Genomic DNA, 16,495 nt, shown 5'->3' with positions numbered 1-16,495 from the left:
GACAATGCTAGACCTCATGTGGCTGGAGTTTGTCAGCAGTTCCTGCAAAAGGAAGGCATTGATGCTATGGACTGGCCCGCCCGTTCCCCAGACCTGAATCCAATTGAGCACATCTGGGACATCATGTCTTGCTCCATCCACCAACGCCACGTTGCACCACAGACTGTCCAGGAGTTGGCGGATGCTTTAGTCCAGGTCTGGGAGGAGATCCCTCAGGAGACCATCCGCCACCTCATCAGGACCATGCCCAGGCATTGTAGGGAGGTCATACAGGCACGTGGAGGCCACACACACTACTGAGTCTCATTTTGACTTGTTTTAAGGACATTACATCAAACTTGGATCAGCCTGTAGTGTGGCTTTCCACTTTAATTTTGAGTGTGACTCCAAATCCAGACCTCCATGTGTTGATAAATTGGATTTCCATTGATTCTTTTTGTGTGATTTTGTTGTCAGCACATTCAACTATGTAAAGAAAAAAGTATTTAATAAGATTATTTCTTTCATTCAGATCTAGGATGTGTTGTTTAAGTGTTCCCTTTATTTTTTTGAGCAGTATATTTTCTATAACCAAAACAATTGTATTTTCAGCTATTTGAAGCTGGTGTACAAATCCGAATGTAAAAGAAGCAAAAGAGTAACTTAAGAACGGGAAGCATCGAAATAGCAGACATAGAACAGCTCTACCGCTTCTTAGATTTGCTTATGATGGGAATAACAGATCTATAACACACTTTTCTATGTGAATTTGGTCAGCTTGGCCAAAAAGTTACATATTGCAGCTTTTATTATAAGGAATTTGAAATTATTTATACTTTTACATGTACTTTTGATACTTAAGTATATTTAACACCAAATACTTTTAGACTTTAACTCTAGTAGTATTTTACTTGATATCTTTCACTTTTACTTAAGTGATTTAAGGCATCTTTACTTTTACTCAAGTATGACAATTGGGTACTTTTTCCACCACCGCTCATTACGAGACTACATTGATAAGGATATGAAAATCGGCATCTATCTATACTGTATAATCACAGCACCCCACAGTGAGAAAAAGTGGAACTTTTGATTGAGTGGCACATTGGTTCGTACTCTTGCACCAAGAAAAGTCCAATCTTTTTTTCTTCTTTGCCCTCTAGGTTTTTACTGTCCCGAGGGAACAGGATATGACTTGAGAGCTTGTCCAGAGGGCACATACAGCCCTGAGCTGGGCTTGACATCCATCAGCCAGTGCAGGCAGTGTGACGGTGGCCATTACTGTCCACTTAGGAATGGCACCTCAGTCACAGGACAGTGCCTGGAGGGGTATTACTGCTCCAACGGAAACACCTCTCCACAGCCTTCCTTTCACTCTGCAGGTGATGCACCATTCATGTTGGACAGTCGCTATCTAATTCAAATTCAAATTCAAATTCAAATTTATTTTTATATAGCCCTTTGTACATCAGCTGATATTCTCAAAGTGCTGTACAGAAACCCAGCCTAAAACCCCAAACAGCAAGCAAAGCATGTGAAAGAAGCACGGTGGCTAGGAAAAACTCCCTAGGAAAAACTCCCTAGAAAGGCCAAAAACCTAGGAAGAAACCTAGAGAGGAACCAGGCTATGAGGGGTGGCCAGTCCTCTTCTGGCTGTGCAGGGTGGATATTAAAACAGAACATGGTCAAAATGTTAAAATGTTAAAATGTTCATAAATGACCAGCATGGTCAAATAATAATAATCATAGTAGTTGTCGAGGGTGCAACAAGCACGTCCGGTGAACAGGTCAGGGTTCCACAGCCGCAGGCAGAACAGTTGAAACTGGAGCAGCAGCACGGCCAGGTGGACTGGGGACAGCAAGGAGTCATCATACCAGGTAGTCCTGAGGCATGGTCCTAGGGCTCAGGTCCTCCGAGAGAAAGACAGAAAGAGAGAAAGAGAGAATTAGAGAGAGCATATTTAAATACACACAGGACACCGGATAAGACAAGAGAAATACTCCAGATGTAACAGACTGACCCTAGCCCCCGACACATAAACTACTGCAGCATAAATACTGGAGGCTGAGACAGGAGGGATCAGAAGACACTGTGGCCCCATCCGATGATACCCCGGACAGGGCCAAACAGGCAGGATATAACCCCACCCACTTTGCCAAAGCACAGCCCCCCACACCACTAGAGGGATGTCTCCAACCACCAACTTACCGTCCTAAGACAAGGCCGAGTATAGCCCACAACGATCTCCGCCATGGCACAACCCAAGGGGGGGGGCGCCAACCCAGACAGGAAGACCACGTCAGTGACTCAACCCACTCAAGTGACGCACCCCTCCCATGGACGGCATGGAAGAACACCAGTAGGCCAGTGACTCAGCCTCTGTAAAAGGGTTAGAGGCAGAGAATCCCAGTGGAAAGAGGGGAACCGGCAAGGCAGAGACAGCAAGGGCGGTTCGTTGCTCCAGCCTTTCCGTTCACCTTCACACTCCTGGGCCAGACTATACTTAATCATAGGACCTACTGAAGAGATAAGTCTTCAGTAAAGACTTAAAGGTTGAGACTGAGTCTGCGTCTCTCACATTGGTAGGCAGACCATTCCATAAAAATGGAGCTCTATAGGAGAAAGCCCTACCTCCAGCCGTTTGCTTAGAAATTCTAGGGACAATTAGGAGGCCTGCGTCTTGTGACCGTAGCGTACGTGTAGGTATGTACGGCAGGACCAATTCGGAAAGATAGGTAGGAGCAAGCCCATGTAATGCTTTGTAGGTTAGCAGTAAAACCTTGAAATCAGCCCTTGCCTTAACAGGAAGCCAGTGTAGGGAGGCTAACACTGGAGTAATATGATCAAATTTTTTGGTTCTAGTCAGGATTCTAGCAGCCGTATTTAGCACTAACTGAAGTTTATTTAGTGCTTTATCCGGGTAGCCGGAAAGTAGAGCATTGCAGTAGTCCAGCCTAGAAGTAACAAAAGCATGGATTAATTTTTCTGCGTCATTTTTGGACAGAAAATTTCTGATTTTTGCAATGTTACGTAGATGGAAAAAAGCTGTCCTTGAAACAGTCTTGATATGGCTCTGGTCGCACTTTAATAATGGCTCTGGTCGCACTTTAAATTGACTACAACTTATAAAGAATTCATAGAATGTTCATAATGTCTTCATGAGAACTATATATATGCTTCGTAAATATTTTATGAGCAAAGGTCTTCACATCTGGTGATATGCCAAATGTAGCATAACCCTTTTGTCATCCATTATAATGAAATTAGCCTATGAATGGTTTCTAAAGCATCTAAGGCCGTATAAATGATCTATGAAGGGTACATAAAGATTTTAAAGTTACAGTTTGTTTAAAGTGTGACTGTGGCTCCTTCTATTACAACTCACATGCACATTGGATCTGTTTGATGAGACACTGTACTGTCTTTGCTTCAGGTGGAGGACCATGCCCTGCAGGTCACTACTGCCCTAGAGGCACCATCGATCCTCAACCTTGCCCCATTGGCACATTCAGCAACCTGACCAAACTAGTCTCCCAGGTATATTAGTTTCTCAAGGCTCAATACGCTCAATATTCCTGACATTTCCTCCCAAGACCACAGCACAGTGACTGCAGCCTGAGCTGTTGTTGCTATGCTCGACCTTCTCCCATAGAACGACTGCCGGCCCTGCTCCCCAGGTTATTACTGTGATGCGTCTCGGCTAACAGCGCCTACAGGGGAATGCTGGGAAGGTTTTTATTGTCGCCGTGGAGCAGTTTTCCCCAACAGCCCTATCAGAGACAGCCGAGGAGGGCCGTGTCCACGAGGTAACTCACCAATCCACACCTCCCCTGGGTTCGCAAATTTAAAGGACTCCCCAGAATACTGTCTCCATCTCTCTTCTCTTTTCTCTCATTCTCTCTCTCTCTTCGTTTTCCTCAATCTTCTTTCTCCCCAAAGTGCTGTCTCTGTTGCCCCTATTGTCTCGGTCTCTCTCTATCCCTGTGTGTCTTTCTCTACTTCTCTCTCTCTCTCTGTTTTTCTCTCTCCACTCATTGTTACCTATTTCTCACACGCAGGTTATTTTTGCTCTAAGGGTTCGTCAGCTCCGCGAGAGTGTCCCCAGGGAGCCGTCAGTTTAGAGGAGGGTCGATCCAGCTGCAGCCCCTGTCCCCAGGGGTATGGTTACACACACACACACTGCTCCCTCAGAGCTACTTCTCTCTAATACTGCTCTAACAAAGTCACACACTCAGTGTGCACACACATGCCCATAGGCTCCATGGGATTAAAGCTGTGAAGATAATATTATTGAATCATGTTGTTTTATCTTTGACTCCCGAGTGGCGCAGCGGTCTAAGGCAGTGCTAGAGGTGTCACTACAGACCCAGGTTCGATCCCAGGCTGTATCCCAATCGGCTGTGATAGGGAGTCCCATCGGGCGGCGCTCAATTGGCCAGTGTCGTCCAAGTTAGGGAAGGGTTTGGCTGGGGGGGATTTACAACTAGGCCGTCATTTTAAATAAGAATTTGTAGGACTTGCCTAGTTAAATAAAGGTTAGAGATCTATTATGTAATATCTACAGCTCCGAGCCTGTTCCTCTTTCTAAGATCTGCCTTTATGGAGTACATAATGAAATCTGACAAATTATTATGCCCACATTTTTGATTCCCGGAGAGAGAGAGAGAGAGAGAGAGAGTGTGTGTGTCACGTGCGTGTGTGCGAGTTCTCCCTTGGGTGTGTATTATGATCAATCAGATCCCAGCTTCTTGCATATAGTATTTCTTTCCTTTTCTCCAGTTATTACTGTCCTGGCAACAGCTCCCTCCATGAAACCAATGAGTGCCCCGCGGGTCATTACTGCCCAACTGGCACCTCCTCTCAGTACCAGTACCCATGCCCTGCTGGGACCAGCAACCCACACACTAGGATGGGCAGTCCACAGGACTGCCTGCCATGCCCCCCAGGTTGTACACATATCTATCTGGTTGTTATTGTCTATTTCATCTTATTTCTAATTCTTTTAATATATCAAACAGTTCTAGATGTCAAAAAGTTACTTTTCAAGATGCCTGTGCTGAGGTAATGCACATCATTAATACCACCAACTCACCCAGGGTGAAGCCAAGCGTCAAACTCATTAGCCATAATCTAACAACATTGTACAATAACCATTATAATGAAATACTTTCTTAAATAGGCCCCTGGCAGTGCAGTGACTTCCATTTTGAAACGTAGGTTATTTTTGCTGGACTGTATAAGTTAACCCAACTGTACATCATCTGTACAGGTATACATATAGTAACTGATAGAACTACACAGGCCTTTTATTTAAACATTTCTTAACATTTAACATGTTTGAGGTGCAAGCGAATGCCACATTCACCCACTGCCCCATTTTTATAGCTATTTTAAAAGGAGATCTATCTAGTGATCCTGGTCTGATTGAGTGCTGGTCTAAGATCAGTTTGCCTAGATTATAATGAATAAGCTTACATGGAATGGGAGGACCTGATCCAAGATCAGATGAAAACAGGCCCTGGTCTGATTGGTCCTACCTCCTTTTCTCAGGGTTTTTCTGTGGCTTTCCTGGACTGAGTGCCGTATCGGGCCAATGCATCACTGGCTATCTTTGCCACTCTGGAGCAGTATCCCCGAAACCAGAAGACGGTGTGACCGGTGAACGGTGTCCCCAAGGTCATTACTGTCCAGAGGGCTTGGCTGCAGCGCCACGTCCCTGTCCTCTAGGATATTACAGCAACACCACCAGGAACACACAACTCTCTGACTGCCTGCCCTGCCCTGCAGGTTGGTGCTGATCAAACACATTTTATTTGAAGTACAAACCACTATTCTTTATCTTATGAAGAAACATATTCTGATGGATATTTGACTGATATACTGCACATGCAGTTTCTTCAGGGAGGAAAAGCTATTTCAATTCAATTTGAATAGCGATTTATATTTGACTGGCATAAAAAAAAAGACTTTAGTTGGCCTCCTTTTATATTGCGCAACAGTGAAGACTTCTCTCTCAAATGCAGGGTTCATTTGTGCCAGCAGAGGGCTCTCCCTCCCTTCTCATCTCTGCCCGGCTGGCTCCTACTGCCCATACAGACACAACTCCAGCCTCCCTGGATCTATCACCTGCTCAGCTGGGCATATGTGCCCACTTGGCAGTGCCATCCAGGTTCCCTGTGTGCCAGGGACTTACCAGGATCAACCTGGGCAGGTAGGGCGGAGGACATTCATAGCAGTATATTTCATCTTCACCACCGGTCTAGTAAAGCTGAACAGTTTGTAGGGCCAGGAGCTTTTCTTGACCATGTAATCTAACCAGGAAAAACTCAGGGCCCTAATTGTAGGTTTTAACTGCGCTTAAAATAAATCCTGGTCTGGTCAGAAATAAACTCCAGACTACATACACTGAATGCTGCGTGTTAATTACTATATTCTCTGTCATCTCTTTCACAGGCAGAGTGTTTTACCTGTCCAGCAGGGTTTTACTGTGCAGGCTCAGTACATCCTAACACAGAACAGGGGGCGGGAACACACATGCCAACCCCTTGTCTGAAGGGACACTACTGCCCCCCAGGTAGTGCATATAGGGCACTGTACTATTTGTCTGTATTGAAATAAGTGCCATGCATACCATAGTGGCGAAGAAATTGCTGAGAATGACACTAGACTATATGGCATCTGTGTGTGATTTTTTTTGTTGTTCTTTAGGCACACGGTCTGGTGTGGAGTACCCATGCCCAGCTGGCACGTTTAGTGGGCAGACCAGCACATCTAATAAGAGTGGGTGTGTGCCCTGCCCTCCAGGGAAGTACTGCAGCTCTGCAGGGTTGGCAGTGCCTACTGGGCAATGCTCTCCTGGGTGGGTGGCAGCGTTATTAAAAAAACAACATGTTGAATCGTATCTCTGGTTCAGCATGTATGGTCCTTGAGATTTATGTTGTGTTGTCTCTATACTTGTGTTCCCGTTTCTTCCTCTATTTTCACTCTCTCCATCTATACCTTTCTTGTTTTTTCTATCTCATTCTTTCTCTCTTTCTATTTTCTCTCTCTCTTTCCCTCTACCTCTCTCCCTCCTTCCCTCCTCTAGGTACCTTTGTATCCAAGGTTCTGTTACTTCTCAGCCAGCTGGAGATCCTACAGGTGGAAAATGCATCGCTGGGTCCTACTGCCCACTGGGTACCAGTCACATGCTTCTCTGCCCATCTGGCACTTTCAGCTCCTTAGAAGGTGACATTTAAATTGGGGACATTTCAATATGAAGATCTTTTTTTATATATCCTCTACTTTATGTATCACATTTATGTAAGCGTGGTTGCTGTATATGGCCCTTATAAATTATAGGTTTGTCATTATCTTTCCTATAAAATGAACACATTCATATTGATTACATATGACTGAATGGAAGCCCTGAATTATATGAATTATATGAAAATTATGACAATTAATAAATGTAATATATAATATTACTATGGAAATGAACTCCATGTGTTCTGGTGTGTTTGCTGTGCAGGGGCAGTGTCTGTGGATGCGTGCCAGCCCTGTGTGCCTGGGCAGTACTGTGCAGACTTTGGCCTTGCCTCACCATCTGGTCCCTGCAGCGCTGGGTTCTACTGCCCAATAGGATCCAGAACCCCCATGCCAAATCATAATGCAACAAGTAATAATGCAACAAGTACTTGAATCAGGTATTCTAGTTCAGGGCTCCAACAAAATTGTGAAATGTCTGTGGGTCCCCAAGGAGAGGTTTGAAAACGGCAGATTCATTCAAAATGAGTAGAGACAGGAGTTTTTCCTGACTATGTGTGACCTAACCAGGAAAAACTCTGGTCTAAAGTAATGGTCTAGATCTAGCACCCTGGCTATTTCTTTGACAGGTCATGGAGTCAGGTAAAACTCCAGGCCCCACTAATGATAATGACATAACATATGTTGTACAGGAAATGCAACTTCTGTATATCCTCCTCGTGATGGAGAGGTCTTGGAACAGATCAATGGAGACCTGTGTCCAGGAGGCCACTACTGTCCGATTGGGACAGCTCAGCCAATACCCTGCCCACCAGGTACACTATATTATAATGCACTCAGACAAGTTCCAAGGGCAATAGAACCTAATAGGTGTAACAATAAAGCTGTCATTAAGGCAGCTCATTAGAAAATGTAATCTGTCACTGTCACTCGTGATCGATGTGGCATTGCTATGCTATTTCTATCTAGTGTGTGTGTGTGTGTGTGTGTGTGTGTGTGTGTGTGTGTGTGTGTGTGTGTGTGTGTGTGTGTGTGTGTGTGTGTGTGTGTGTGTGTGTGTAGTGCGTGTGTAGTGCGTGCATGTGTGTTTGTGCCACTTTCTATAACACGTGATGTGGTCCGTTAACAAGATTAGACCATGCTAGACCAGAAATAGATCTTTTCTTTGTTTCGCAGCATGATTTATGTTAAGTGTCTACGACTGTCGCTAGATTGAATAAACTGTTCATTTAGTGCTCCAAGTTGTCAGACACAAGACAGACTCTTGGCAGGCTACATTATGTCACTCGTTGGTAAAAGGATGGTCTTTCTGTGGAACGATGATCAAATTAGACGCAATTACAAGATATAGTAGAGCATTTCCGCCCTCTAAACTCTCGTGGACAGATTACGCAATATTTTACTTCCAAGTTAACCGAGATTAACCCCCCCCCCCTCTATTTCCTCTATTCCAGGCACCTTTCTGGGTGGATATGGTGGTCAATCAGAGGCAGACTGTGAGGCTTGTCCGTCTGGATTCTACTGCCCTGTGTGGGGGCAGACCACCACAGACCTCCGCTGTCCCCAGGGTTGGTTCTGTCCAACAGGCGCTGTATCAGGGCATCAACCAGGTAAACCGGGTACAGCTAGGAAGAGAAGGGCCTGGTTCCTCCCTAGGTTTCTTCCTTTTTTTTTGTTAGGCTGGCCGCTGTGCTTTTGCTTTGCCTGCTCTTTGGGGTCTGAGCAGGGTCATTGTAAAGCACTCTGTGACATCTGCTCATATAAAAAGGGCTTTATAAAACAAACTTGATTGTTTGCTCCATACTGCTGGTTATTATGTGCAATCTCATTCTTCTCAGAGTACTCATCAGCCAGGGAGAGAAGGAGAAAGCCAGGGATGGGTGAATCACTGTAGATAAATGGGGATAATGTCCACTCATTGTTTGTATGGCATGACAATTAACAAAAGAAAAGTTGGCTGCTGCACATACAGAATGGCTCTGTGCTAGCCAAAAGTGTTATTTTTTTTGTCTATTTCCTCCTTTGGTGAGGTGCTGATTAACGGAAAATAAACTATACAAATGAAAAAGAAAGTTGCACGCTCAAGAACAGATGTGTGTGACTTTCTTTTTCATTTGTCTGTTTTCTGTGTCAAATTGAATGTGCATGAACACTCTCAATTTCATTGGATTCATTTCCTCATCAGCCAGGTTCATAAATAGCCTCCATAAATAGTATGATGCAAGTCCTCCATGCTTCCACAGTCATTACACCCACTTCTCCCTGCAGTCCACAGGGTCTCCCAGCAGGGGTAAAATAATCCAATAGCGTTGCCATGACACCTAATTGAATATTTATAACGTTTGCTTCTGTTTCCTGTTTTGTTGCACTGTGTTTAGAATGTCAGTGCCCGTCTGGTCATTCGTGCCCGTATGGAAGTGCCAAGCCTGTTATCTGTGCCCCTGGCACCTATCAGTCTTTGACTGGTCAGTCTACATGCAAGACCTGCCCACCAGGTGCCTACCATGTTTGCCTGTATGATTCAAGGACACTCTTCTAACACATAAAAGTCTTATTTTCGATGCTATTCGGCCTAAATCCTAACTTGGAAATCCACCCTTTTCAGCTAGCCCGTTCAGATAGCCTGGTCTCAGATCTGTTTGTGCTGTCTTAGGGTCATTGTCACAGTGTTGGCAAGATGGCACAAACCCATCTGGACCCGGCTCGATTCCACACTACATGAAATTTGTCATCCTTTTAGCATAGCTTTTATGTCTTTATGTCTTTGGTAAAAACGACTTATTGATAATAAAGAACATTCTATTCCAGCCAGCTTCACTCTTTACTTTTCTGTTCCAGGTTTTTACTGTGTGGAGGGTACCTCTGTCCCAGCACCGTGCCCAGCTGGCAGTGTGAGTCAGGCTGAGGGGAGAGCATCTCAGAGGGAGTGTTCTCCATGCCCTCCTGGGCTCTACTGCAACAGCAGTGCTCTCACCTCTCCCTCAGGACCCTGCTCTCCAGGTCAACACAGGATAATGTTTTAATAACGTTTTAATATCATACCATTTCAGACTGCCCATGCTCTCCAGGTTAGACACACTATACAGTAATAACGTTTGAATAACATTTGAATAAGATATTGTTTCAGGCATTACCCATCTGCTTGGGGGACTGCGTTTTTTTCCGGCAGAATTTCTCGTGACCCCACCCCAAATCTAATGACACAATCTAATCAAAATGAAAAGAAACCAATGAATACATCTTTCTCAAAAAACGTTTGCATATTGTCCCATGCAATAATCTGTTCTCGTAATTGTTTTTATTTTGGCTACCCCACTGCAGTTCCACCGTCGTGACCCTGACTTTGAATACCACTGCCTTAGGTGATGGCAATCTTGGTTTCTGTTTTTATTGACTAGCTGTTCGTTGTCTTTCCTCCTGTATGTCTGAAAGGCCACTTCTGTTCCCGTGGAGCTACTATTCCTGATCCAGTCTCCCAGACCTTTGGGGATGTCTGCCCTCTAGGACACTACTGCCCTGAGGGTAGTGGGTCGCCCAGGCCCTGTTCTGTGGGTAGCTACCTTCCAGAGAGGGGTGCTTCATCCCCCTCCCGCTGCTACCCTTGTCCCCCAGGACGATACTGCCTCAACCCAGGCTCCTCACAATTCACAGGTGTGGAAAAACTCTCAACATTGCCTCTCTCATATCAACTAATGACTAAATGAAACTAGTGCCTGGAGTTTTTCCTGGTCAGGTCACCAGGGGTGTAATCATTACGCAGATTCTGTTGCAAAATGTTTCGTATGTTGTAAAACTGTAAAACGTTTTACAACAGAAACCGTTTACTTGAAACTGAATAAGCAAACAAAAGTTTCTATTGGACAAATTGATCTATGTCCCTCCCTGTTCCGTTTGCTTTGCTTGCTTCCGTTTCGTTCTTAAAAGGTAAATGGTTTCCGTCAAACCAGGGCCCCGGCATTTAGTCATGTGACCAGGAAGAAAAATATGTGGCTACATATCATACAATTAGGCTCATTTGCACATTTGTAATTTCATGTTTTATATCAAGTTTGTACCTTGTTTTATGTTCACGTCAATGCCACGCTCCTCTATACTGTAGGTCCTTGCTCCCCTGGTTTCTACTGTAGTGGAGGTGCAGACAGTGCTACACCCCAGGCTAACTCCTCCCAGCTCAGCTGCCTTTGTGGCATGATAAAGGTCCATCCTACTAACCATGACCTTTGTTCCTGGTTACACAACACTTCCTGCTCACCTAACAGTATAGATACAGGTAAGGCAGTGTATATTTGACCATCAGAAAATAAATGGTGGCAGACGGCCGGTACGCTAACCCAATGTTAAAGGCCCAATGCAGATGTTTTTATGTCAATATCAAATCGTTTCTGGGTAACAATTAAGTACCTTACTGTAATACTTTTTATCAATTAAAGTCTGTGTTTAAGCTAGAGACTTTCAGTGCAATGGTTGGGAGCGGTCGTTTTTTGTGAGACGAGTGAGGATCTTCTGAGCTGTTTCTCTCACAAAAATCAAATCAAATCAAATGTATTTATAAAGCCCTTCTTACATCAGCTGATGTCACAAAGTGCTGTACAGAAACCCAGCCTAAAACCCCAAAACAGCAAGCAATGCAGTTATAGAAGCATGGTGGCTAGGAATAACTCCCTAGAAAATCCAGAACTTAGGAAAACACCTAGAGAGGAACCAGGCTAAGAGGGGTGGCCAGTCCTCTTCTGGCTGTGCCTGGTGGAGATTATAACAGAAGATGGCCAAGATGTTCAAATGTTCATAGATGACCAGCAGGGTCAAATAATAATAATCACAGTGCTTGTCGAGGGTACAACAGGTCAGCACCTCAGGAGTAAATGTCAGTTGGCTTTTCATAGCCGATCATTCAGAGTATCTCTACCGCTCCTGCTGTCTCTAGAGAGTTGTAAACAGCAGGTCTGGGACAGGTAGCACGTCCGGTGAACAGGTCAGGGTTCCATAGCCGCAGGCAGAACAGTTGAAACTGGAGCAGCAGCACGGCCAGGTGGACTGGGGACAGCAAGGAGTCATCAGGCCAGGTAGTCCTGAGGCATGGTCCTAGGGCTCAGGTCCTCCGAGAGAGAGAAGGAAAGAATTAGAGAGAGTATACTTAAATTCACACAGGACACCGGATAAGACAGGAGAAATACTCCAGATATAACAGACTGACCCTAGCCCCCTGACACATAAACTACTGCAGCATATATACTGGAGGCTAAGACAGGAGTGGTTGGGAAAGATCATATGGTTCTGGAAAGATCATATGGTTTGCGTTACAAACTATTTAACCTAACCCTCATTCACAAACCTAACCTTAACCATTAATTCATTTTGACCGCTATGGCTAAATTAAGTTTTTCTTTTGCTGGTTGACTATCCACTTCCGACAGGTAAACCAATGTCATGGACTCTATAGTCTCTACTAACAGACTGTCAAATAGCTGGCCAGCACACACGTAAGATTTGGTTCTGGGTTCTTCTGAGATGATGGACTGTAGAGCTTGGAGGTGAATGCAAATGAGTTACAGTTGGAGGTTATAGCCTAAACATATGTTTATTGCGTCATGTTCGTTTTTAGATGGAGATAGGAGCTGGATGGATGTCGTAACTAGGCCGTGGTCAGGTCAGGCCTTGGCCGACTCTACACCTCATCTCAGGAACCCACTTTATAAATGTGCTAACTTCAAAGGCGATGTATGTCCCAAAGGTATGCATTGCTCGCTATGTGAACTCTTGTACTCAAACGGTTGCTTCTATTTATGCCAATAGACTTAAAAACTGTGCAACATAAAAACAGCTAGCTTTTTTATTTAGTAGATAGTCAGGCTTTTTTTTAACCGTGTTGTATTAAAGTGTGTTTTCTTGTAGAGCATACTAATAATGGACTGGATTAATTAATTATTTTCCCAGGTTTTCAAAGTGCTTTACATTGTATGGGTTTAAACTCACCTCATCCACTACCAATGTATAGCATCAACCACAATATGTGTATGACTTTCCTACAGGTTTCTACTGTCCTGTAGGATCGGCCTACCCTCAGCCCTGTGACACTGGCTTCTACTGTGGTCAGACTGGTCTGGAAGCCCCCAGTGGCCTCTGTACCCCAGGCTATTTCTGCTCCAGGGGTTCCACGACCCCTCACGCCTCACTCTGCCCCCCTGGACACTACTGCCCCCAGGGCACACCTCTCCCTCTATCTTGCCCTCCTGGAACCCTGAAGGGTAAGAAACAAAAACACTAGCCTGATCCGAAATCTGTTTGTGCACAAACAGAATCTGGGACCAGGCTACAACAACACTGTTGCTTCACTGTTTAATGGATCCCTGGTTAATATTTTGACTATGACGATCATTGCAGGATATTTAGATATTTTTGAATATCCTGCAAGGATCCTATAGGTCAGGATACTGTGAAACATTGGAGGATAGGCCACCGCTTTTTAAAAATAAGTCGCTAACGCTATCAGGAAGTTTTGTACTAATCCTCATCAGTGTTGAAGAGTCACATCACTCTGTTGTTGTTGTCGATGAGATGTCCTCACATACCCTGCTATCGAGCGTTTCTTATTTTACAAATTCAGACAGAACTTCCCCATTTCGGAACCGTTTTCTTTCTTTTCTTGCCTACTGAACCTGACCCTGATGTCCTTACGTACGCCACTGGCTGTCTCCCTGCTAGCTATTTACTGGTGCTGTGGAATATGAAAACATAGTTCATTTAAAAACATTCTCCCCGTGGCTACTATGACAGAAAGGTTGGTCACAATTTAATCTGTGTTTTGGAATTAAAATCCTATATAATCAATGTTCTATAACACTCAGTCTGATGTGAGTGTTAGTCTGATGTGATCAGTCTGATGTGATTTTCTGATGCTGACTAACTGATCTGTGCCACTGTGTGTTGTTAGGTCGATCAGGCGGGTCCACAGTGGACGATTGCCAGCCTTGCCCCCCTGGTCATTACTGCGATCAGATAGGCTTGGTCGAGCCCAGCGGTCAGTGTGCTGCTGGCTACTACTGTCCAGGGGGACAGAGCACTGATAGACCGTCGCAACATGTGTGTGGAGTTGGTCATTTCTGCAAGGAGGTTAGTGCAAATGTCCTCGGGGCTTGTGCAGTAATAAGTATGGCTAATTTACTATATCCATACTGTACTAGCATACCACCTAGAATGCATGTCCAGTACATTGCTTCTTGGAAAATCGTATTCCACAGATAACAGTGGTAACTTAAATCATACTAATATCATACTATGTATTATATGTCATATTACAATTGTGTGTTGCTGGTCTTTCAGGGTAGCGTGAGAGAGAGAGCCTGTGCCCCAGGCAGCTACCAGCCTAGTGAAGGTCAGCACCGATGTGAGGTGTGTCCTTCTGGCTTCTACTGTCTTGAAGAAGGTAAGCAGGTATAACTTATTCATTTTTTTTCAACACATTTTTTATTGATTTCTTGATAAAATATGAAGATAGACCCATCACATCATAGATAGTCACACACACACAAATATGATGTCATGATGACTTCCGATCTTCTGTGGCACCCACTCCCATCAAAGTTGCCCATCCCTGCCTCAAACCAATCACCAGGACCACAATCTTCTTCCAAACACTAACAGAAACTCATCCAGGTCTAGAATGGGCTGGAGCAGTGGCTGGGGGACCGCTAGCATAAGCCATATATTAATGTGTGTAGACCAGGGCTCTCCAACCCTGTTCCTGGAGAGCTACCCTCCTGTAGGTTTTTTGCTCCAACCCCAGTTGGAACCAACCTGATTTAACAAATCAACCAGCTAATTATTCGATTCAGGTGTGCTAGATTAGGGTTAGAGCTAAAACCTACAGGACGGTAGTTCTCCAGGAATAGGGTTGAAGATGATTGGGGTAGACCTAGTTATCTTGCTTTAGAGTTAACCTCTATGGGCAAGGCGGGACGAATTCGTCCCACCTACGTAACAGCCACCTGAATTCAGTGGCGCGATTTTTGAATCGTTTGAAATACTATTACTTCAATTTCTCAAACATATGACTATTTTACAGCTATTTAAAGACAAGACTCTCCTTAATCTAACCACACTGTCCGATTTCAAAAAGGCTTTACAATGAAAGCAAAACATTAGATTATGTCAGGAGAGTGCCCAGCCAGAAATAATCAGACACCCATTTTTCAAGCTAGCATATAATTTCACAAAAACCCAAACCACAGCTAAATGCAGCACTAACCTTTTATGATCTTCATCAGATGACACACCTAGGACATTATGTTATACAATACATGCATGTCTGTTCAATCAAGTTCATATTTATATCAAAAAACAGCTTTTTACATTAGCATGTGACGTTCAGAAAAAGCATACCCCCGCAAACTTCCGGGGAATTTACTAACAGTTTGCTAAATTACTCACGATAAACGTTCACAAAAAGCATAACAATTATTTTAAGAATTATAGATACATTACTCCTCTATGCACTCGATATGTCCGATTTTAAAATAGCTTTTCGGATGAAGCACATTTTGCAATATTCTAAGTACATAGCCCAGCCATCACGGCTAGCTATTTAGACACCCGGCAAGATTAGCCTTCACCAAAATCCTATTTCCTATAAGAAAAATGTTCTTACCTTTCCTGTTCTTCGTCAGAATGCACTCCCAGGACTTCTACTTCAATAACAAATGTAGGTTTGGTCCCAAATAATCCATCGTTATATCCAAATATCCTCTGTTTTGTTCGTGCGTTCTAGACACTATACGAATGGTAAATAACGGTCGTGCGCATGGCGTGACAAAAAATGTCTAAATATTCCATTACCGTACTTCGAAGCATGTCAACCGCTGTTTAAAACCAATTTGTATGCCATTTATCTCGTAGAAAAGCGATAATATTCAGACCGGGAATCTGCAATAAGCTTAACAGCCGAATGAAATTTCTCCACGGGGGCGGATCGTGCACGTGCCTCATTCAATGGTCCTCTGATCGGCCACTTGGATAAGGCGATAATCTGTTTCAGCCAGAGGCTGCCTCGTCATCGTTCAGGTTTTTCCCCGGTTCTGAGAGCCTATTGGAGCCCTGGGAATTGTCACGTTACAGCTAAGATCCTTACTCTTCAATAAACAGATGCAAGACGCACGACTCCTTGTCAGACAGGCCACTTCCTGCATGAAACCTTGTCAGGTTTTTGCCTGCCATAGGAGTTCTGTTATACTCACAGACACCATTCAAACAGTTTTAGAAACTTTAGGGTGTTTT

At 44.1% G+C, this 16,495-nt stretch overlaps 2 protein-coding genes across 2 annotated transcripts; both read left to right on the top strand.

Moving 5' to 3' along the window:
• The first annotated feature begins 5,460 nt into the window (after nt 1–5,460).
• On the top strand, nt 5,461–6,909 carry LOC123729173 (signal peptide, CUB and EGF-like domain-containing protein 3). Its single transcript, XM_045703377.1, has 5 exons — nt 5,461–5,767; nt 6,004–6,191; nt 6,434–6,554; nt 6,689–6,806; nt 6,894–6,909. The coding sequence occupies exons 1-5, from the start codon at nt 5,461–5,463 to the stop codon at nt 6,907–6,909; spliced, it is 750 nt and encodes a 249-aa protein (XP_045559333.1).
• A 3,752-nt stretch (nt 6,910–10,661) lies between these two features.
• LOC123729172 (ABC transporter G family member 25) lies at nt 10,662–13,490 on the top strand. Its single transcript, XM_045703376.1, has 4 exons — nt 10,662–10,876; nt 11,325–11,495; nt 12,828–12,956; nt 13,255–13,490. Exons 2-4 carry the CDS (start codon nt 11,414–11,416, stop codon nt 13,488–13,490), a joined length of 447 nt encoding a protein of 148 aa, XP_045559332.1. The 5' UTR covers nt 10,662–10,876; nt 11,325–11,413.
• Nucleotides 13,491–16,495: the final 3,005 nt, after the last annotated feature.

This window comes from Salmo salar, chromosome ssa20 (assembly GCF_905237065.1).
Source record: "Salmo salar chromosome ssa20, Ssal_v3.1, whole genome shotgun sequence".
Taxonomy (NCBI): domain Eukaryota; kingdom Metazoa; phylum Chordata; class Actinopteri; order Salmoniformes; family Salmonidae; genus Salmo; species Salmo salar.
The sequence above is the reverse complement of the archived record's forward strand: the minus strand, read 5'-3'. Positions and strand labels throughout refer to the sequence as shown.

What these genes read in the sequence shown, in the direction of transcription:
- LOC123729173 (XM_045703377.1), top strand. Translation starts at nt 5,461, where the DNA reads ATGGGAGGACCTGATCCAAGATCAGATGAAAACAGGCCCTGGTCTGAT. An exon ending in CTGCCTGCCCTGCCCTGCAG is followed by an intron (nt 5,768 to 6,003) that starts GTTGGTGCTGAT and finishes TCTCAAATGCAG; the next exon opens with GGTTCATTTGTGCCAGCAGA. An exon ending in ACCAGGATCAACCTGGGCAG is followed by an intron (nt 6,192 to 6,433) that starts GTAGGGCGGAGG and finishes TCTCTTTCACAG; the next exon opens with GCAGAGTGTTTTACCTGTCC.
- LOC123729172 (XM_045703376.1), top strand. Translation starts at nt 11,414, where the DNA reads ATGATAAAGGTCCATCCTACTAACCATGACCTTTGTTCCTGGTTACAC. An exon ending in ACCTAACAGTATAGATACAG is followed by an intron (nt 11,496 to 12,827) that starts GTAAGGCAGTGT and finishes GTTCGTTTTTAG; the next exon opens with ATGGAGATAGGAGCTGGATG. An exon ending in AGGCGATGTATGTCCCAAAG is followed by an intron (nt 12,957 to 13,254) that starts GTATGCATTGCT and finishes ACTTTCCTACAG; the next exon opens with GTTTCTACTGTCCTGTAGGA.